At 35.9% G+C, this 16,925-nt stretch overlaps 10 protein-coding genes across 10 annotated transcripts; 5 read left to right on the top strand and 5 right to left on the bottom strand.

Moving 5' to 3' along the window:
- Positions 1-129: 129 nt before the first annotated feature.
- MDL2 (Mdl2p) lies at positions 130-2,502 on the top strand (the record flags this gene model as incomplete). The annotated part of the gene is made up of 1 exon (XM_043192963.1): positions 130-2,502. The coding sequence occupies one exon, from the start codon at positions 130-132 to the stop codon at positions 2,500-2,502; it is 2,373 nt and encodes a 790-aa protein (XP_043051351.1).
- Positions 2,503-2,624: 122 nt separating this feature from the next.
- KQ657_002190 (uncharacterized protein) lies at positions 2,625-2,816 on the bottom strand (the record flags this gene model as incomplete). The annotated part of the gene is made up of 1 exon (XM_043192962.1): positions 2,625-2,816. The coding sequence occupies one exon, from the start codon at positions 2,814-2,816 to the stop codon at positions 2,625-2,627; it is 192 nt and encodes a 63-aa protein (XP_043051350.1).
- Positions 2,817-3,021: 205 nt separating this feature from the next.
- On the bottom strand, positions 3,022-6,108 carry POL5 (DNA-directed DNA polymerase; the record flags this gene model as incomplete). Its single annotated transcript, XM_043192961.1, has 1 exon — positions 3,022-6,108. The coding sequence occupies one exon, from the start codon at positions 6,106-6,108 to the stop codon at positions 3,022-3,024; it is 3,087 nt and encodes a 1,028-aa protein (XP_043051349.1).
- A 1,253-nt stretch (positions 6,109-7,361) lies between these two features.
- Positions 7,362-8,402, bottom strand: ADO1 (adenosine kinase; the record flags this gene model as incomplete). Its single annotated transcript, XM_043192960.1, has 1 exon — positions 7,362-8,402. One exon carries the CDS (start codon positions 8,400-8,402, stop codon positions 7,362-7,364), a length of 1,041 nt encoding a protein of 346 aa, XP_043051348.1.
- Positions 8,403-9,159: 757 nt separating this feature from the next.
- KQ657_002187 (uncharacterized protein) lies at positions 9,160-9,981 on the top strand (the record flags this gene model as incomplete). The annotated part of the gene is made up of 1 exon (XM_043192959.1): positions 9,160-9,981. One exon carries the CDS (start codon positions 9,160-9,162, stop codon positions 9,979-9,981), a length of 822 nt encoding a protein of 273 aa, XP_043051347.1.
- A 635-nt stretch (positions 9,982-10,616) lies between these two features.
- On the top strand, positions 10,617-11,240 carry YPT1 (Rab family GTPase; the record flags this gene model as incomplete). Its single annotated transcript, XM_043192958.1, has 1 exon — positions 10,617-11,240. The coding sequence occupies one exon, from the start codon at positions 10,617-10,619 to the stop codon at positions 11,238-11,240; it is 624 nt and encodes a 207-aa protein (XP_043051346.1).
- Positions 11,241-11,461: 221 nt separating this feature from the next.
- Positions 11,462-12,022, bottom strand: KQ657_002185 (uncharacterized protein; the record flags this gene model as incomplete). Its single annotated transcript, XM_043192957.1, has 1 exon — positions 11,462-12,022. The coding sequence occupies one exon, from the start codon at positions 12,020-12,022 to the stop codon at positions 11,462-11,464; it is 561 nt and encodes a 186-aa protein (XP_043051345.1).
- Positions 12,023-12,720: 698 nt separating this feature from the next.
- Positions 12,721-14,151, top strand: RPN3 (proteasome regulatory particle lid subunit; the record flags this gene model as incomplete). The annotated part of the gene is made up of 1 exon (XM_043192956.1): positions 12,721-14,151. The coding sequence occupies one exon, from the start codon at positions 12,721-12,723 to the stop codon at positions 14,149-14,151; it is 1,431 nt and encodes a 476-aa protein (XP_043051344.1).
- Positions 14,152-14,358: 207 nt separating this feature from the next.
- Positions 14,359-14,928, top strand: IMP1 (endopeptidase catalytic subunit; the record flags this gene model as incomplete). The annotated part of the gene is made up of 1 exon (XM_043192955.1): positions 14,359-14,928. One exon carries the CDS (start codon positions 14,359-14,361, stop codon positions 14,926-14,928), a length of 570 nt encoding a protein of 189 aa, XP_043051343.1.
- A 105-nt stretch (positions 14,929-15,033) lies between these two features.
- Positions 15,034-16,757, bottom strand: KQ657_002182 (dolichyl-diphosphooligosaccharide-protein glycotransferase; the record flags this gene model as incomplete). Its single annotated transcript, XM_043192954.1, has 3 exons — positions 15,034-15,824; positions 15,859-15,875; positions 16,468-16,757. The coding sequence occupies 3 exons, from the start codon at positions 16,755-16,757 to the stop codon at positions 15,034-15,036; spliced, it is 1,098 nt and encodes a 365-aa protein (XP_043051342.1).
- Positions 16,758-16,925: the final 168 nt, after the last annotated feature.

Genomic DNA, 16,925 nt, shown 5'->3' with positions numbered 1-16,925 from the left:
ACTAAATATCTATCCAACACGTGACCATCCCCGGTTCCGAAAAGTCCGTATTCCGACTTTTATCAGTGGACAGAAACCTGTTAGCAGCATCCTACACCACAACTACCCTATACAGATACTGCCTTAAGGATGTTGATACGATCTCTTGGGATAGCTCACTTGACAAGTGCTGCTAGATGCCAGAGTCTTTTATCAATTAGATATTTGAATCTGTTGGGACATCAGCATGGAAGGAGCATGATGACCAGATGCCAGACACTGGATAATCAATTGATCCAATGTCGAACCCAATTCCATACGAGCACGAGGCTTTTAAATGAGACTACTAAGCTGGAACAACTGATCGACGAACAAGCGATTGCGGACAAGGTGCTTTTCCAACCTGTTCGAGAAAGAATTGAAGCAATAAAACGAAAACGAATAGAAGAAGTGGAACAGAAGACAGAAGAACAACAAAGTCAAAAGAAATCATTCAAAGACAATATAAGAACAATTGGGAGAATTATAAGACTCGGTAAACCGGATATTAAGCTATTTTTGTATGCTTTAGGGTTTATTTTATTTGCGGTATTGTATCCAACTACAGCAGTTAAACTTGTTGGTGCATCTATTGATGCCTTCAATAATGGAACCTTAGATGAGGATGGCAATCTTCTGATTTGGGGATATAAATATTCTACTGTTTTTGGTGTTATGGTGCCATTCATGTGTGTTAGTGCTGTTTGCTTCTGGGCAAGAATATGGACATTGAAAGTATTGGGTGAAAGATTAGTTGCTCGATTAAGATTAAGAGTCATGAAGACATTATTAAGACATGATGCTACATTTTATGATCAAGAAAAGAATAAAGTTGGTGATTTAATCTCAAGATTATCAAGCGATGCTTATGTGGTTTCAAGATCTATTACTGGGAATTTACCTGATGGCCTAAAGAATTTACTTTTCGGTATCATCAGTGCTTATATGATGTTTTATATTAATCCTTTATTGTTTGGAGTTATGTTAATGATTTCTCCTCCAATTACTTTTGGTTCAGTATGGTATGGTGAAAAGATTCGAGCTTTATCATCAAGATTACAAAATGCAGCTGCTGGACTTACAAAAGTAAGTGAAGAAACTTTAAATGCCACCAAATTAGTTCAAGCTTACACTGCTGAACAAAAGGAATTGACCAAATATTCAGATAAAATCCGGAAAGTCGTTCAAGTTGCCAGAAAGGAAGCCTTAGCTCAATCAAATTATCTGGTTTCTATTTATCTGTTATACCATTCTGGTTATTTGGCATGTATTACTTTGGGAGTTTACCTTATTATAAATGGTAAAATGAGTACTGGTGATGTTATTGCTTTCACGATGTATTCCGAGTTGTTTAACCTGGCTCTTTATAGTCTTACTACTACGTACATGGAACTTATGAAGGGAGCTGGGGCTGGTACTAGACTCTTTGAATTAATTGATTATAAGAGTGATGTTAATCCAGTTACTGGTAGTGAGAGGATGCCCAATAAAATCAATGGTGATATTGAATTTAAGGATGTTTGGTTTTCTTATCCTACCAGACCAAAGGAATGGGTCTTCCAGGGTGTTTCTTTCCATGTACCAAGTGGATCTTCAACATGTCTTGTAGCCCCCTCCGGAGCAGGGAAGTCGACCATTGCAACATTACTTTTAAGATCATATAACATTCAAAAGGGTGAAATTTTAATTGGAGGTACGGATATTTCTAAGCTTCAAGTGAGAGATTTAAGAAGAGAAATCATTGGAGTTGTTCAACAAGAACCAGTTTTATTAAGTGGGAGTATTTTGGAGAATATTGTTTATGGGTTAAGTCCTGAAGAGATTAACAAATTAACCATGGATGATGTTATTTCTGTTAGCAAGCAAGCCAATTGTCATGATTTTATTTGTGTTTTCCCTGAAGGATATGATACAATTATTGGATCAAGAGGTGCACTGTTATCTGGAGGACAAAAGCAAAGAATCGCCATTGCCAGAGCATTGATTAAGAGACCCAAGATTCTTATATTGGATGAGGCTACTTCGGCACTTGATTCTAAGCTGGAAAGTCTTATAAATGAGACATTAAAGGATTTAACTCTTCAAGGGAAATTAACCATCGTATCAATTGCTCATAGATTATCAACTATTTCCAAATCAGAGAACATTATTGTATTAGGAAAGAATGGGAAGGTGATTGAACAAGGTAAATTTGTTCAATTATTTCTGAATCCTGATTCTGAATTATCCAAGTTATTAGATGAATCGTTGTACATGCAACAAGAAGAGAAGATAAGTGAAGATGAAGTTGAAGAGATTGAACGAGAAGATCGAATTGCTCAACAAGTTGAAAATCATCAGAAAACAGAAAAGCTACAAGCTGTTAGATCGATTATTGATGAATTACCTTATGAATTGAGAAAACAACTTATTGAACAAATTAATAAAGATCTAGAATCAAATCATGAGGAGAATAGTATAACTAAATCAAAGATACTATCTTGATTTATAAACATTAAATATTCCTCTGTAAATAGGAAAGTATATTCACATAATCATAATGTACCATTGAGTATTCTGAATACATTTATTGACGGTAAATACTAAATAAATACTTCTTAATTCATTTATCCTTGTAAAGGCTTAACTTCTCCAGCAGCACCATTCTCAAAGGAAACAACCTTGGCTTCAGACACACCTCTCTTTTCAGCAGCAATCTTGAATTCGGGCTTCAAAGCAGCTCTGACAGCTCTGGCCGCAATGGCCATAGACTTGTTTAAGGAAATACCAGCTTGCTTAGCAATAGCAGCAGAAGACATCGTTAATGATTGGTGGGATGGATGAACTAATTACACTATGGGTTGTAGTTGGTGATATCTTTTCCGGCTTCGCATTTTTTTTCACGGTAGTTTCTGGCAGGCAATTTTGTGTTCTTCCCATCCTGTGTCACCATTGGCTGGATCTCAGTCACGTGAGTTACAGGTAGCACTATGGTAATATGATATATTGTAAGGTTATATACATCTAGTTGTTTCTCTTTGAATTCAACCAATTGATGAAATCAAAAAATAAAGAAGGTTGACCAATGCTCTTTGGACTCTTGGCCCATATTTTCATGGTCTCACTGTAAATATCAATGATGGTATCCAATGAATGAGGATTCAATCTCACCAATGTTTTGCACACAATTAATGATGATTGGTTACATGCTAAAAGATGACTTTGATTAGTGGATTTGGTTGATCTTAATTGTTCATGAATCCATTCAACAAGTTGAACAAGTGAATCCAAATACAAATCTCTTTCCTCTTGTGTAGTAAAGAATAACTTGATATCTTCCTCATCAACTTTGCATTTACCAAGTTTCATCTTGATTAATTTGTGAGCCTTATTCCCCAAATTCTTATCTAATGTTAGCCCAATTAATGTAATTAATGGTTTAATCATGTCTAAATTAAAATGAGAATTGGGATTAACAGTAATGAAAATCTCCAATAGATCCAATACTCTATTCTTAAAAAATATCACTTGTTCTTTGGCTTCAACAACGTCGGCTTTCCTCTTGTTCCCAGTCTCAATACTTGAAAGTGCATCTTGACGTTCTTTGAAAATCTTGGACAATTGATCGTCCATAGCCATCATATCTTCATCATCCATAGAATCCGATTCATAATCCGAGCCTTCATCAGAACTTAAATCTTCAAATTTAATTTCTCCTGATTCTTGTGTAGGCATTCCTAATGCTGCTGCTAATTTCTTGTTAGTTTCAAGGTCTACTTTGGACAATTGATCACCATTAGCTGAATCATCGTTATCGTCGTCTTTTTCCTCTTCTTCGACGTCATTTTCCTCTTCCTCTTCTTCGTCATCACCCTCTTCATCACTGCTCTCAAGGTTACTATCATCATCTTCACTACGAGAACCCGCTTCATTTTCTGAAACAAACTCATCTCCACCTTCAAAAAGTGTTTTCTGACCCTGCTTGTTCTCTCTTGCTATCAAGATATTGTATAGTAATTGAAAGGAATCCGCACCCAAAACAGGCTTACCCAAGCTATCAACCCCACGACATAAATACTTCTCCCATACAATACAAGAGAACTTCTTAAGTAACGTAGACTTTCTTGAAACAAACAGAAGAAGTACTTCCGTCAAAACAACACTGGAATCAACCAACTTCTCGTCATTAGGGTCTTTAACAAAGATATCCTCATAACAAAGCTTCAATTCGTTTAATACTTGAACTGCCTCTTCATCTCCAGTGTAAAGTTGAACTAATACCATAGAGAAAAGCAACTCAAAGCAATAGAATTGGTCTGCTTTCTTAGCATGTAACTTACTCAAGTCCTTAAATGAATCTAATAAGATCATGGTCTCACTCTTCACAGCATTCAATTCTTCATCTAACTCAGTGTAAAGTTCAAGACCTTGTTCCTCAAAGAGTTGGATCTGCTTGCAACAATAGAAAGACCAAGACATGGTCCCTTGTCTTTGAACAGAAATGAATTCGGACAACATTGAGTTCAACTTTTCTATAAAAATAGAGCTTAACTTTTCACCTGTTTCAAGTTCAGTTTTATCAATGGATTTGAATAATGCAAGACGAAGAATGAAGTTCAATATATCATCAAATATTCTGTAATCATCTTCCAACTGTTCTTTATGAGTTCTTACAACCAATAAAAACTTATCAGCAGCCCATTTCAAGACATTCTCATTTTGTTTATTCTTTTCAATAATAGACTTCAAAAGGACAACCACTTGATTCAATTGTAAAGACAGCATTTTCATAGAAAGGAGAGTATCAACTGTTTTTGATTTACTGAGAGCATCAAAGTTCCATCTACCACCTTTAGATTCATCAACTAGTGCAGTCAAAAGTTGGAATCCCTTTTCACTATCAGATTTGGAAACTTCAATGATCGTGGTAATTGTCTTGGACGCAATCTTATTGAGCATTCTATTTTGTTGGGCATTCTGATTGATAAGCGTTCTCATGAAGTTTGGAGTTATAAGACAACAAACAGGCATTTTTGAATTTAAATTCTTACAAAACTTGTTGAAGATATCAAACCCCCAGTACTTTCTTTCATGAGATGACTTTTCTGAGAAAAATGTTTCGTCAACAGCTGCTTTCCAAAATTCACCTATTGAAATATCTGATGACGATGATGATGATGACTCTTGAATCTTCTTTTGTTTCTTCTTTGATTTCTTATTTTCTGATTTTGATCTCTTTTTACCCTTTACTGTTTCTTCTAGTTGTTCGTCGTCTTGATATTTGTTATAATGTTCTAAGATCATGTCCCATACAAATGGAATACGAGGTTGCCATGAACCCTTCTGAGACAGTTTCTTCTTGGGAGATTCTTCAGCATCTATATCTTCTACTACATCAACATCTTTTAATGCCTTGGCTAAGACACTTGTGTTACCCTTTGCGAAAGGATGTCCACTTTTCCAATTTGGTCTAGGGTTAAGTATGTTTTGTGCAAGTGTAGAATCATCAACAACCAAATAAATGGCTACTCCTTCAGTGGATAAGTTTAAGTTGTTGTCATTTACTGCTTGGAGAACTTGGACCTTGATTTCATCGGTTATTTCCAAAGTACTATCATTCACCAACCTTACATATTGACAACAAGTGAACATTGCAGTTTCTCTCAACCATGATTTTGTACCTGCCAATTCCACCAAAATAGATATAAAGCGAGTATGAGGTTCAATATCGGTAGCTGAAAGTAATACTCCCGAGTTGATGAGAGCATGTAAACCGAAGAGTCTTCCAAAGAGTACTGACCTCATTTCCTTTCCCTTCATAGACAGTTTAACTCCAGTAGTATTCACCAATAAATCTAAATATTCCACTATAGTCAACTCGCACTTATCGGTAATTAAAGCTCTGATGATTTCGGTTAATGCTAAGGAAAACCCAAATCGAGCTGATTGTCTTGTAGTGATCAAACCTTTGGTAAGTCTATTCAATGCATAGTCCCAATCTTCCTTTTCATTTTCGTTTGTGAGTTCCTGAACAAGAGCTGTTGCTGCTTCTAGACGTTCCTTAGGCTGCTCCGACGCCAACCGATAGTAGTGGTCTTTCAGTACAGGCATTCTGGCAGTGAAGACTCAGTTCGTTTCGCAGTGAAGACTCAGTTCGTTTCACAGTCAGAATGGTGAACTAGATTTTTCATCTCATCGCACTCATTTGGTATACTGTGGGGAATGCAGTACATCGTTGGGTTTGTTGATAATTCTGTAGCTTACGTAAGGTACATAGCGATGGATGTATGAAAGCTGACATCTGTTCCTCAATATTGGCTTAATTCTTGTAGTATGTTGTACACAGTTAAAACGATAGAGAGCAACCACCCGTAGTTGCTAGGGACATTTCTGGTAAAGCTGTTGACCTATAATGAGGAACAAGCATAAATGGGTGCAAAATCTTTAAACTCAATTTGGTACGTAACATTATGGGGTATACAACGATATGGTTAAATTTGACCCTGAAATGATTCTCATTGGACTGCTTTTCATAACCTCTTTAAATGACTTTCAGTTAGTGCAGGATTAACAAACTGGCAGGTAGAATACGTATAGCTTAAGACAATGGAGTGTACTGGATGTATACATCTTACGAGTTGAATCGTTCTCAATAATGTGAAGCAACCAAATGGCTATATAGTGTTTAATTTTTCTTTAGATGAAAGTATTAAGTGATAAGACCGTCCCAATAATAGTATCAGGTCACATGAGTATGCTGTATTCTCTTGAATAGCAATCCAAGTCTCAGCTCTTCTTTCTACAGCAGGTTTATTTGTTGGTCGTTTACGGATATCTCGTGTACATGTTAACTACCAACAACATCCATGTTGATAGAACGTGATTGTTGGCATAACTACGATGCGAATTAACAGCATACATGATGATGTATAGATTTTATTCTCTAAGCTTTGTTGGGCTCTATTGCATACGTTCCATTAAAATTTTTTGCATACTCATATAAGCTCGGCCGCATAAGCGAATAAAGCTTTGTAGATTTTAAGGAGTATACTTAACGATAACACGACGCACAGTGGGTTAGGTTAAAGTATCGATTCAACATGCAAGATTCTTCAAAGTTAAACAACTAACTAAGTCTACTTGCATTTCTGCGTTTGCTACAAAGTTCGTTTCAAATGTTGAGATTTGTTTTAAGAGTCAAGCTAGTACATCAATAAACATGCAATCTCTAATGACCCAGTTGTAAGTATCTAAAATCCAGCCGAATTAGTCCACCGCATTGTATAATAAAAAGAAGATAATAAAAAGAACAAAGCAAAATATATTAAAACCCATGTTGAATGAAATTAAAAATTGAATACTGTTTAAGCAGAATATTCAACCTTTGGGAAAGGGAATGCTGGTCCAACACATTGAATGGAAACAGAAGCAGCCCATTGACCTCTGGAAACAGCCTTGGAAACATCTTCACCGAGAACCAAAGAAGCCATGAACCCAGAAGCAAATGCATCACCTGCACCGTTGGTGTCAACAACTTGGTCAGCACTCAATTCTCTGATAGCGTATTCCTTGACAACCAATTCACCATCAACAGTAGTGACAACAACAGTTGGTTCAGTACCTTGAGTGAAAACAACGGTTCTTGATCTGGCCGAGTTGACCTTTGGCAATTGAGCAATGTGCTTGGCAATACCAACAACATCAGTAGGAGCAAGGTCCAAGCTATGGGATTCAGCGTAAGCAGCAGCTTCAGACTCATTAGCAATGACAAAGTCAGTGTAAGGAATAGCAGCATCCAATGGGTCTTTAAAGAATTGAGGAATGAAAGGAGCAGAAAAGTTGATGGCGAAAACCTTGTTAGTTTCAGCAGCATGCTTACCTAACAATTGGATGGCTTCAGGAGAAACAGTGAAATGGAACCCACCAATGTAAAAGTACTTAGCATTGGAGACAAATTCCCAGTTTTCAGGCTTTTGCAAATGAGAAGCCTTGAAGTGGTTAGCAGCACCCAAATCAGTAACCAAAGATCTGTGATGGTTGTAGATTAACGCAGCACATTTACCAGTACTTTGTTCTTCCAAAACTTGGTATTGAGTTTTCAAACCGTATTTGGTGTTAGCTTCAGTTAACTTTTCAGCGTACACATCTTTACCAACAGCACCAAAGTACACAACAGAGTTTTCAGGTAAAATGTATTGAGCACCTCTTGCAGTGTTTTGTGCAGCACCACCAGCCAATAATTGCAAAGACTTGTTTTGTAAAACTTCACCATAAATGGGTAAGTGCTTTTCTTCAGCAAGAATAGCATCGTTGTCCTTCAAGTCGTACTTTCTCAAGAAGTCGCTTTCGACATCGACTTGCAAATCCAACAAAGGATTACCTAAACAAACAAGAGGGTATGACATTCTGAAATGGGATGAATGGAAGAGACGATTTCTGGGGAGTAGAGTAGCTCTAAATGGACGAATTATCCGGGAAGAAATCATATATCAAACCAACTGAAAAATTATACGACTTCCGAATTGATCGATGAGATTTCCTGTGTATCGAAAAACGTGTATAAGATAATGATGGTTATATTAAGAGATACCTCTAGTACTTGGGCTCAGGGGATCATAGGATGGAGCACAAGTATATTAAGCATAGTGTGAAAATATACACATGCAGAATATAAGTTAATTCAATCATAAGCAGGTGGGAAGTGACAAGGGATCACGATCCTTGAAAGGTGGTCATACTTTTGGTCGGAAATTGTCCGGTGTATGGCCGGTATATGGCCGGTTTTACTCTCGTATGACCCGATAGGTTTCCCAATTTACGAACGTTTATTCCTCCCCAAATGTGAATTTTGAATTATCGAAATCAAGTCCATATGATAGCACTCCATGCTTATGATGAGTTTCATTCATGAATTCTAAACATCCCCCCCCCCCCAGTGCAAGTCAGTCCACTACATTTCATTTCCCCATGGGCCCAACACTTAGATCCAACAACGTCACAAAATCGCTTCCGCGGTCTCGTGCAAATACAGATAAATGTGTAGCAATCTACTGGGGAAATGAGGCTAACAGACTAAACGTTTAGTACTGTTAGACGTTGAGGTCATTAACTTACGTGTGAATCACACAAGGAAAGACGCAAATTTATAGTACTCGTTCCTCGATGTCATTTCTTCCCGTTTTCGAGAGGGATCCATTCCTTGGATTGAACCCCTATCCATGGGATTCGCCTTTAGGAAGACACTGGCATGAAATAGCTGCATCTACATTGATGTATTTCATATTACAGTCACTTCTGAGTACTTATACTCCTATTTATGTTGGCAAACCATATCTTGATTTGAATCGCAAGACTCGGATTAATTTTGATATTCATGTGGTTTCAATGGTTCAATGTATTCTAAGTTGTGCAATGATTATTCCAATGTGGGGACAATCACATTGGCAAAATAGAACTGAAGATCCAGTTTCTTCTATTTTGGGAACCACTGATTATGGTAACTTGGTTGCTTCCTTAACAATTGGTTACTTTATTTGGGATACTTATGTTTGTCTCAGATATTTCCTGTTATTTGGATTTGGATTCCTTTTCCATGGAATAGCAGCTTTATATGTCTTTGTACTTTGTTTATGGTGGCCATTCTGTCAACCTTGGATCCCTGGATTTCTTATATTTGAAGCAAGTACTCCATTTGTTAATATAAACTGGTTTGCTTCTCGTTTACCAAAAGGTACTATCAGTGGTACTGTAACAGTTATTAATGGCATTCTCTTGATGCTAACTTTCTTCCTGGTACGGATAATATGGGGATTTTATTCTGTTGCTTTAGTGGCTACTGATATGTGGAAAACATGGTCTTATCATGCTTGGTGGATTCCAAGTAGTGTTTTGGCTATCAATGTATTCTTGGATGTATTGAATGTATTTTGGTTTACTCGAATGATTCAAATTGCAAAGAAACAAGCCAGAGCTAAAAGGGATTAATGAGCTGTTTATAAAAGAGTGAATATTTTATAATATTTATAAAGTGTCGTAGACAAAAATAGAACATAAATTAAGTAGTATGTAATTTAGTAATGATTGCTATATATTACTTCTAGACTTCCTATTATGGCAATATATTGTATTCTATTTCTTCTTGATTTTGGTAGCGCTCAAATGTTTTGCTGGAAGAATTTCATTTTGCCCTGTAGGTTCTCACAATCCTAAAAGGAAAGGAAAAGGGATACTCACTACAAACTTTTGTTTCTTATTAGAAGAACCCTCAGTTACAGTTTCAGTTCAACGTTGAGTTTAACCGAGGAGCTTTGTTCATATAGCAGAGTTTTGTTTGTTAACGATAAAAGCTTATCAAGTTTCTTTTGATTACACTGAAGTTGAGAGTTGAGTTGAATAAGTTTAGCTGATCATTTGTTTTGTTTTGTTCTTTCAGTGTCTTCAAAACTTTAAGAACAGTAAATTATTTTGTTTGGTACCTTTATTTGATTGAAGCTAATAGATTCATTTTTATTAGCAGCTATTGTTAAATAACTTATAGTTGTAACTTTTTGTTAGAATTGAGTTTGCCCCTTTTTTTACCCCTTCTATTATTACTATTGATCTATTAACATTGAAGGAAGATGAATAACGAATACGATTATTTGTTCAAGTTGTTGTTGATTGGTGACTCAGGTGTTGGAAAGTCTTGTTTGCTTTTACGATTTGCTGATGACACTTACACTCCTGATTACATTTCAACCATTGGAGTTGATTTCAAGATTAGAACCATTGAATTGGATGGTAAAACCATCAAGTTGCAGATTTGGGATACTGCTGGGCAAGAACGGTTCAGGACCATCACTTCTTCATATTACCGTGGTGCTCATGGAATTATCATTGTTTACGATGTGACTGATCAAGAATCTTTCAACAATGTTAAGCAATGGTTGCAGGAAATTGATAGATACGCTACTGGTGGAGTAATGAAATTATTGGTTGGTAATAAAGCAGATTTAACTGATAAGAAGATTGTTGAATATACAGCTGCTAAGGAGTTTGCTGATGCTTTAGATATTCCCTTTTTAGAAACAAGTGCTTTATCTTCAACTAATGTTGAACAAGCTTTCTACACCATGGCAAGGCAGATTAAAGCACAAATGACTAATAATGCTACTGGCAATGCTGGTGCCAATGCCAATGCTAAGAAGAATGTCAATTTGAGAGGACATCTGTTAACCAATAACCAAAACTCTGGTTGTTGTTAAAGAAAGAGTATGAGGAAAGGTTGATGTATCTTCTTAAAACTTGTAGTAATATAGATGATCTAACAAGTTTATATATATATATATATATGTATGTATGTATCTTTATATATTGTGTGGTGTACGATGTATTATCTACTTGATACTACAGTGTGCTACCTATTTCATTCTCTTGATTCAATATACTGTTTCTATATCCACATTCTATTTCTTCTTCTGAATTATTAACGTAAAACATAAGTGTAGTATTGGACGTAGAGAGCACCATCTTCACCTCTCGCAAATCTACCCTTGCCGATAAAGTTTTCCTTTGCAACCCATTTATATTTCTCTTCAATTGTATCATCAAACTCAAACTTTGGATTGTTGGTAACATAGTTATCTTCAAATGTACATGATGAAGCTTTGCCTCCCAAAACAGCAAGAACATCATCAGTGAAATGAACCACACCGGGATATGTGAAGTGTACTCCGGTTCCGTTTGGAGTCTTTGCATAGAACTTACAGTCTAATCTAGCCATACCAATAGTGTTATTGGTTCTCAAATCATCATAGCCTTTGATATCGGACAATTCAAACTCTAATCCCAAATCATTTGGAACAGTAGTAACGGTACCATTGACAATAGTTGCCAAAGTCAACGAAGAGTTAGTAGCTGACTTTTTAAAGATGGTTTCTGGATCAAGACTAGTCTTGACATTAACAAAGAAAACAGGGACGAGCTTTGGAACAGCAGGAGCGGAAGTTGGGATCACCTTAGGATCTAATTCACCAGAGAAAGACATGTTACAACAGTTTTTGATTGTTAATTGAGTATTGGAAGTTACGATTACGAGTAATTAGGGCCCTATTTATACTTGTCCCACATTTGTGTCCGATTATTCATCCGCGTAATTATCAGTTGACTATCTCCGGAGTGGTAAGAGCATACAATACAGTGGCAACAAACGTGGAATAGAGGATACTGCTTTTTAACCATATGGCCACACAATTAGAGAGATATGCTGTCGATTTATATAGATAGTGATTACCCCACCGCTAAGAAGAGTCGGTTGTCTTAACAGTAGTGACTTACCAATGTGCTCATTAAGAGAATAAGCTGCTAATATCCGAACAGAAAAAGTGGGGGAAGATCCCCAAAAAAATACTACAAACTTGTACGCTAAAACCTTACCCCCCACAATAAGATAAAAATTGTATGTGAATATAATCTAATCAAAAATCACTATGTAGAATAATTGGCTGTTCACAAATAATTGTACTATAAAAGTAGACTTAAGAAGACTTATATACATCGTTTTAACTTTTCTTTGTCACATACTTCCTAATATGGGAGTCTAGCTCAAAGTCGTGTGGTTTTCCCATTTCTTGTGTCCACCTTACTGGAACAGAAGTGGCGATCAATTGGTAGTAATAATAAGCATATCAACACCTTGAAGAATAAGAATAGCTTGCATTATTCCATCATTTTTAGACGACCACCATGGAAATTGACTCTAGTAAAATGAATCCAGAGACTTTGGTAACAGAAATCGAACTGTCATTTGTGTTGTTGAACAAAGCATCGACTTCTTATGACAATAGGTATATATCCAAAGTATTTAGAGAATTGGGACCTTTAAGAAGACAGTTGGCAATTCTGGTTGAACCTTTACGTATAGTGTTGGGGAAATTATATGCTAATACTGAACTGAAAGAATATTTGAATAAATTCATTACTATTGATAAACATGAGGTAACTGTTGATTCAACTGAGTCAATGGAAATTGATGGTGAAAATGCTTCAGAGTTGGTGTTATTACCTGAAGTAGATTTGTATGCTCATTTATTAATCCAAACTTATCTTTTGGATACCGGGAAGTTAGATCTACTTCGGGATTTCAATGTTTATGTGATACAATTGTTGAAACAGTACAATAAAAGATCATTAGATTTGATTCAAGCTAAAATATGGTTTTATATTGCAAGAGCTGCAGAAGTAAATGAAGATTATTTTAGTTTACGTCCAGAATTATTGATGAGTTTAAGAACTGCTGAATTAAGACATGATTGTGAAACCACTGCTTCTATCATTACAATCCTTTTGAGATTCTATTTGTTAAGTCATGATATTAATCAAGCATTAAATTTAGTGGAAAAGACTCAATTCCCTTCTAGTACAGGCAATGCATTGTCTGCCAGATACTACTATTATTTGGCCAAGATCAATGCCATTCAATTGGATTATTCTGCTGCTCATGAATATGTCATTGCAGCTATTCGTAAAGCTCCACAAACTTCTCTTGCTACTGGATTCCTTCAAACAGCAACCAAATTGATGATCATTATTGAATTACTTATGGGGGATATTCCCGAATTGAAGACTTTCACCAAGCAAACAGGTAATTTTGAACCTTATTTACAAGTCACTAAAGCTGTTAGATTAGGTGACTTGAAATTATTTGGTCAAACTTTGGCTAAATATGAAGAATACTTTAAGAAGGAAAACTTGTACACTTTGGTGTTAAGACTTCGTCAAAATGTCATCAAAACTGGTATTCGAATCATATCATTGTCTTATTCTCGTATAAGTTTGAGAGATATTTGTATTAAATTACATTTGGATTCAGAAGATGCTGCTGAGTACATTGTTTCCAAAGCTATTAAAGATGGTGTGATTGAAGCTTCAATTAATCATGAAAAGGGTTATATGAAATCAAAGGAATTGTTGGATGTATATTCAACTAAGTTACCTCAACAAGAATTTGATCAACGAATTAAATTTTGCTTGAGCTTATACAATGATAGTGTGAAGTCAATGAGATACCCTAATGATAATGGTAATGAGAATAACGAAACTCCAGATACATCTGCTTTGGACGAAGAAATGGAGTTTATTCGAGCTATGGAAGATCTCAATGATTATTTGGATTAGGAAATAGATACAGCAGAGATGTATTTTTATTCTTTTCATGTAGATTTTGCATGTATAATTAATATACAATAAAAGATTCTTTTATTCTGGCTCAGGTTAAATTAGGAAGTGCAAAGAAGTCACGTGCATGCTCACGTGTAATGTATAATAAAATCAAAGACTATCTGAAGACTACAATATAATAATTCATTTACACCACTCTCACCAATGGCATTGCCCGAGTCAATCCGATTTCTCGGAGTCACTTTTTCATGGACACTTCGTGCTGGATGTCTTCTTCACGTTCTACATGAGAATGTTTACGAGTTTAGTGAAACACGAGGAGAGTCGATGCTCCCAACTCTTCATAACCAATATGACTATGTTCATGTGTGGAAGATGGGTCATAAGGCAGGAGACAATTTGGATATGGGAGATTTAGTTGTTGCAATAAAGCCAAGTGATCCAGAGCATCGTGTATGCAAACGAATCACAGGAATGCCAGGAGATATCATTGCTATAGATCCAAGTTCATCAAGTGAGCTTACAAATAGTTCAGCTATAGCTACTCAACATGATGGTTATAATAAGTTAATAAAAGTTCCAAAAGGTCATGTGTGGTGTACAGGAGACAATTTGTGTCATTCACTTGATAGTCGTAGTTATAGTGTTATGCCCATGGCCCTAATTAAAGGGAAGATAGTTGCTGCCAATTCCATGAATAAAGGATTCTTTAGTGGGGAATATAGTTTCTGGAGTTTTAGATGGTTAGCCAATAATTTTGTGGTTGAAAGATAAGCCTATTATATATATATATATATATTTATTTATTTATTTATTTCTTTACTGACGGTGTAATTTATTAATGGCATTTAACATAACTTCTGTATTTTATTCCTAAGCTCAAGCACGACCAATTCTTCTGTTCTTAGATAACCATTTCAATGTACGAGAACCAAAGATTACACTCAATAATCCAAAGCCTGCACTATAATATAAGGTAGTGAAGATTGATTGACCCAAGTAATATTTAACAAAAGTCACTTCCATTGATAACAAGGAAACCAAAAAGGTAACGTTAATGAACAATTGAACACCAGCAACTTTTAAAGAGAATAAATCTTTTCCAATAAAAGTGGCCCAACTTCCAACAAGTACAAGGAATAAGCCAATAGCACCTCCAATAAATACTATGGGAATAATAGCATTCACTGTAGTAGGATCAGTTTTAAAGACATGATGTATTTCTGGTTTGATACCAACGGTAGACTTCTTAACATAAGTACTGGAGTTTTTAAGTTCTTCAGAAAGTACAATATGTACACCTAACTTACGAATGAAATTTCTGGATGCGTCATAACTAGCAGCAATAACTTCTAACTCTAAATAGTCTTTGGTCTTTAACACTTGAGGGATCTTGGTGGTTGGAATGGTCAACAGAACACTAGTTCCCCTAAGTTTAGGAACAAAACTGGTATATAAATCACCCAGGCCCAAGTTAATCACAAGCTGGTGAGGACGAGAACTACCAAAATCAGCCAACTCCAATTCAATTTCAATATTATCGTTAACAGATTCCAATGATAATTGTTGAAGTTGAGCAGTGTTGAATTCACCAATGTCTACTTTATCTTCTCCAATGGTGATTGAACCCTCGGAAATTGAGTATGCTTCAGCGGCTAATACGCTAATGGCTGAAACTATGGCCACACATATATTGTTCCACACCTTCATTATGCAATTGACTGATTTAGAAAAAGCGTGTAGAGTTGAAGGGTTTAACGTGTCTGACTAGCTTTGACAGCGGTGATTAATTAGTCGTGGTCGTGTGTGGTCCAAAATGAAAATTTATCGACTACTTGTAGTTGGTATTAAATGTCAATGGACTAATTGCATCATGATTGACCAAGAAGGTGGTATTTTAAATTTAGTGTACCGTATCTCTGGATCTAAGTAAGCTAATGTAGCTTACTGCGTCGCTGTTCTACTTCTCTACAATTACCTTGAGTGAGGAAGAAGAGTATTCTGTAACCAAAATCGTTGATTGTATCGATTGTACACCTTGTACACCAACAGACGTCATCCTTTGAGAATACTTCCTGTGAGCATGAAAGTATTGTACTTCAAGTAATATATTCATGTTACACTGTATTTATGATTTGATGCATATCAGCTGAAGCAAATGCTCTCACTTTGTCTCATCCACAAAAGCATGTATACAAACATTAACAATAGGATGACATAATATGCTAACATCAAAACTACACTCTACATTCGTGGCAGGTTCAAACTAAAACTTCTATTCTGTATATTACAAACGATACACCTAAAACTTACTGTTGTTGGTTGTTATTGTTATCTTCTTCCTTCCTTTCAATGTTTTGTTGCTTACCAGAGTGGTTAGCAGAGATTTCATTGAAAGCTCTTTGTGCCTTTTCTTGGAAAGTACCTTCACCAGAGAAAGCAGTGTAAGCATCCTTAGCATCTTCGGCATAAGCAGCATAGTCGGGATTGCTACCACTACCCCCAGCTTGAGCATTGTTATTGTTATTACCAGACAATTGGTTAAGCATATTGGAAGCTTGAGCCAATTGTTGACCTTCCTTTAATAAATCTCCGAAACCCATATTTGTATGTTAATATTTATTTATGTTTGTAATAGTGTAACTGTTTCTGTTGAACACTTTTTTCCAAAAGTGGATTTGTCGTTGATATTTATAGTTTGTTGGCTATGGATGAAGTAGTTGTGCATGTGGACTCTGTTTGGGGACACGCTACATAACTGAAATTCTGTC

Source organism: Scheffersomyces spartinae, assembly GCF_019049425.1.
Source record: "Scheffersomyces spartinae strain ARV_011 chromosome Unknown scaffold_2, whole genome shotgun sequence".
In the NCBI taxonomy this organism is placed as follows: domain Eukaryota; kingdom Fungi; phylum Ascomycota; class Pichiomycetes; order Serinales; family Debaryomycetaceae; genus Lizanozyma; species Lizanozyma spartinae.
Note: the sequence above shows the minus strand (reverse complement) of the source record. Positions and strands in the feature narration are given on the sequence as shown.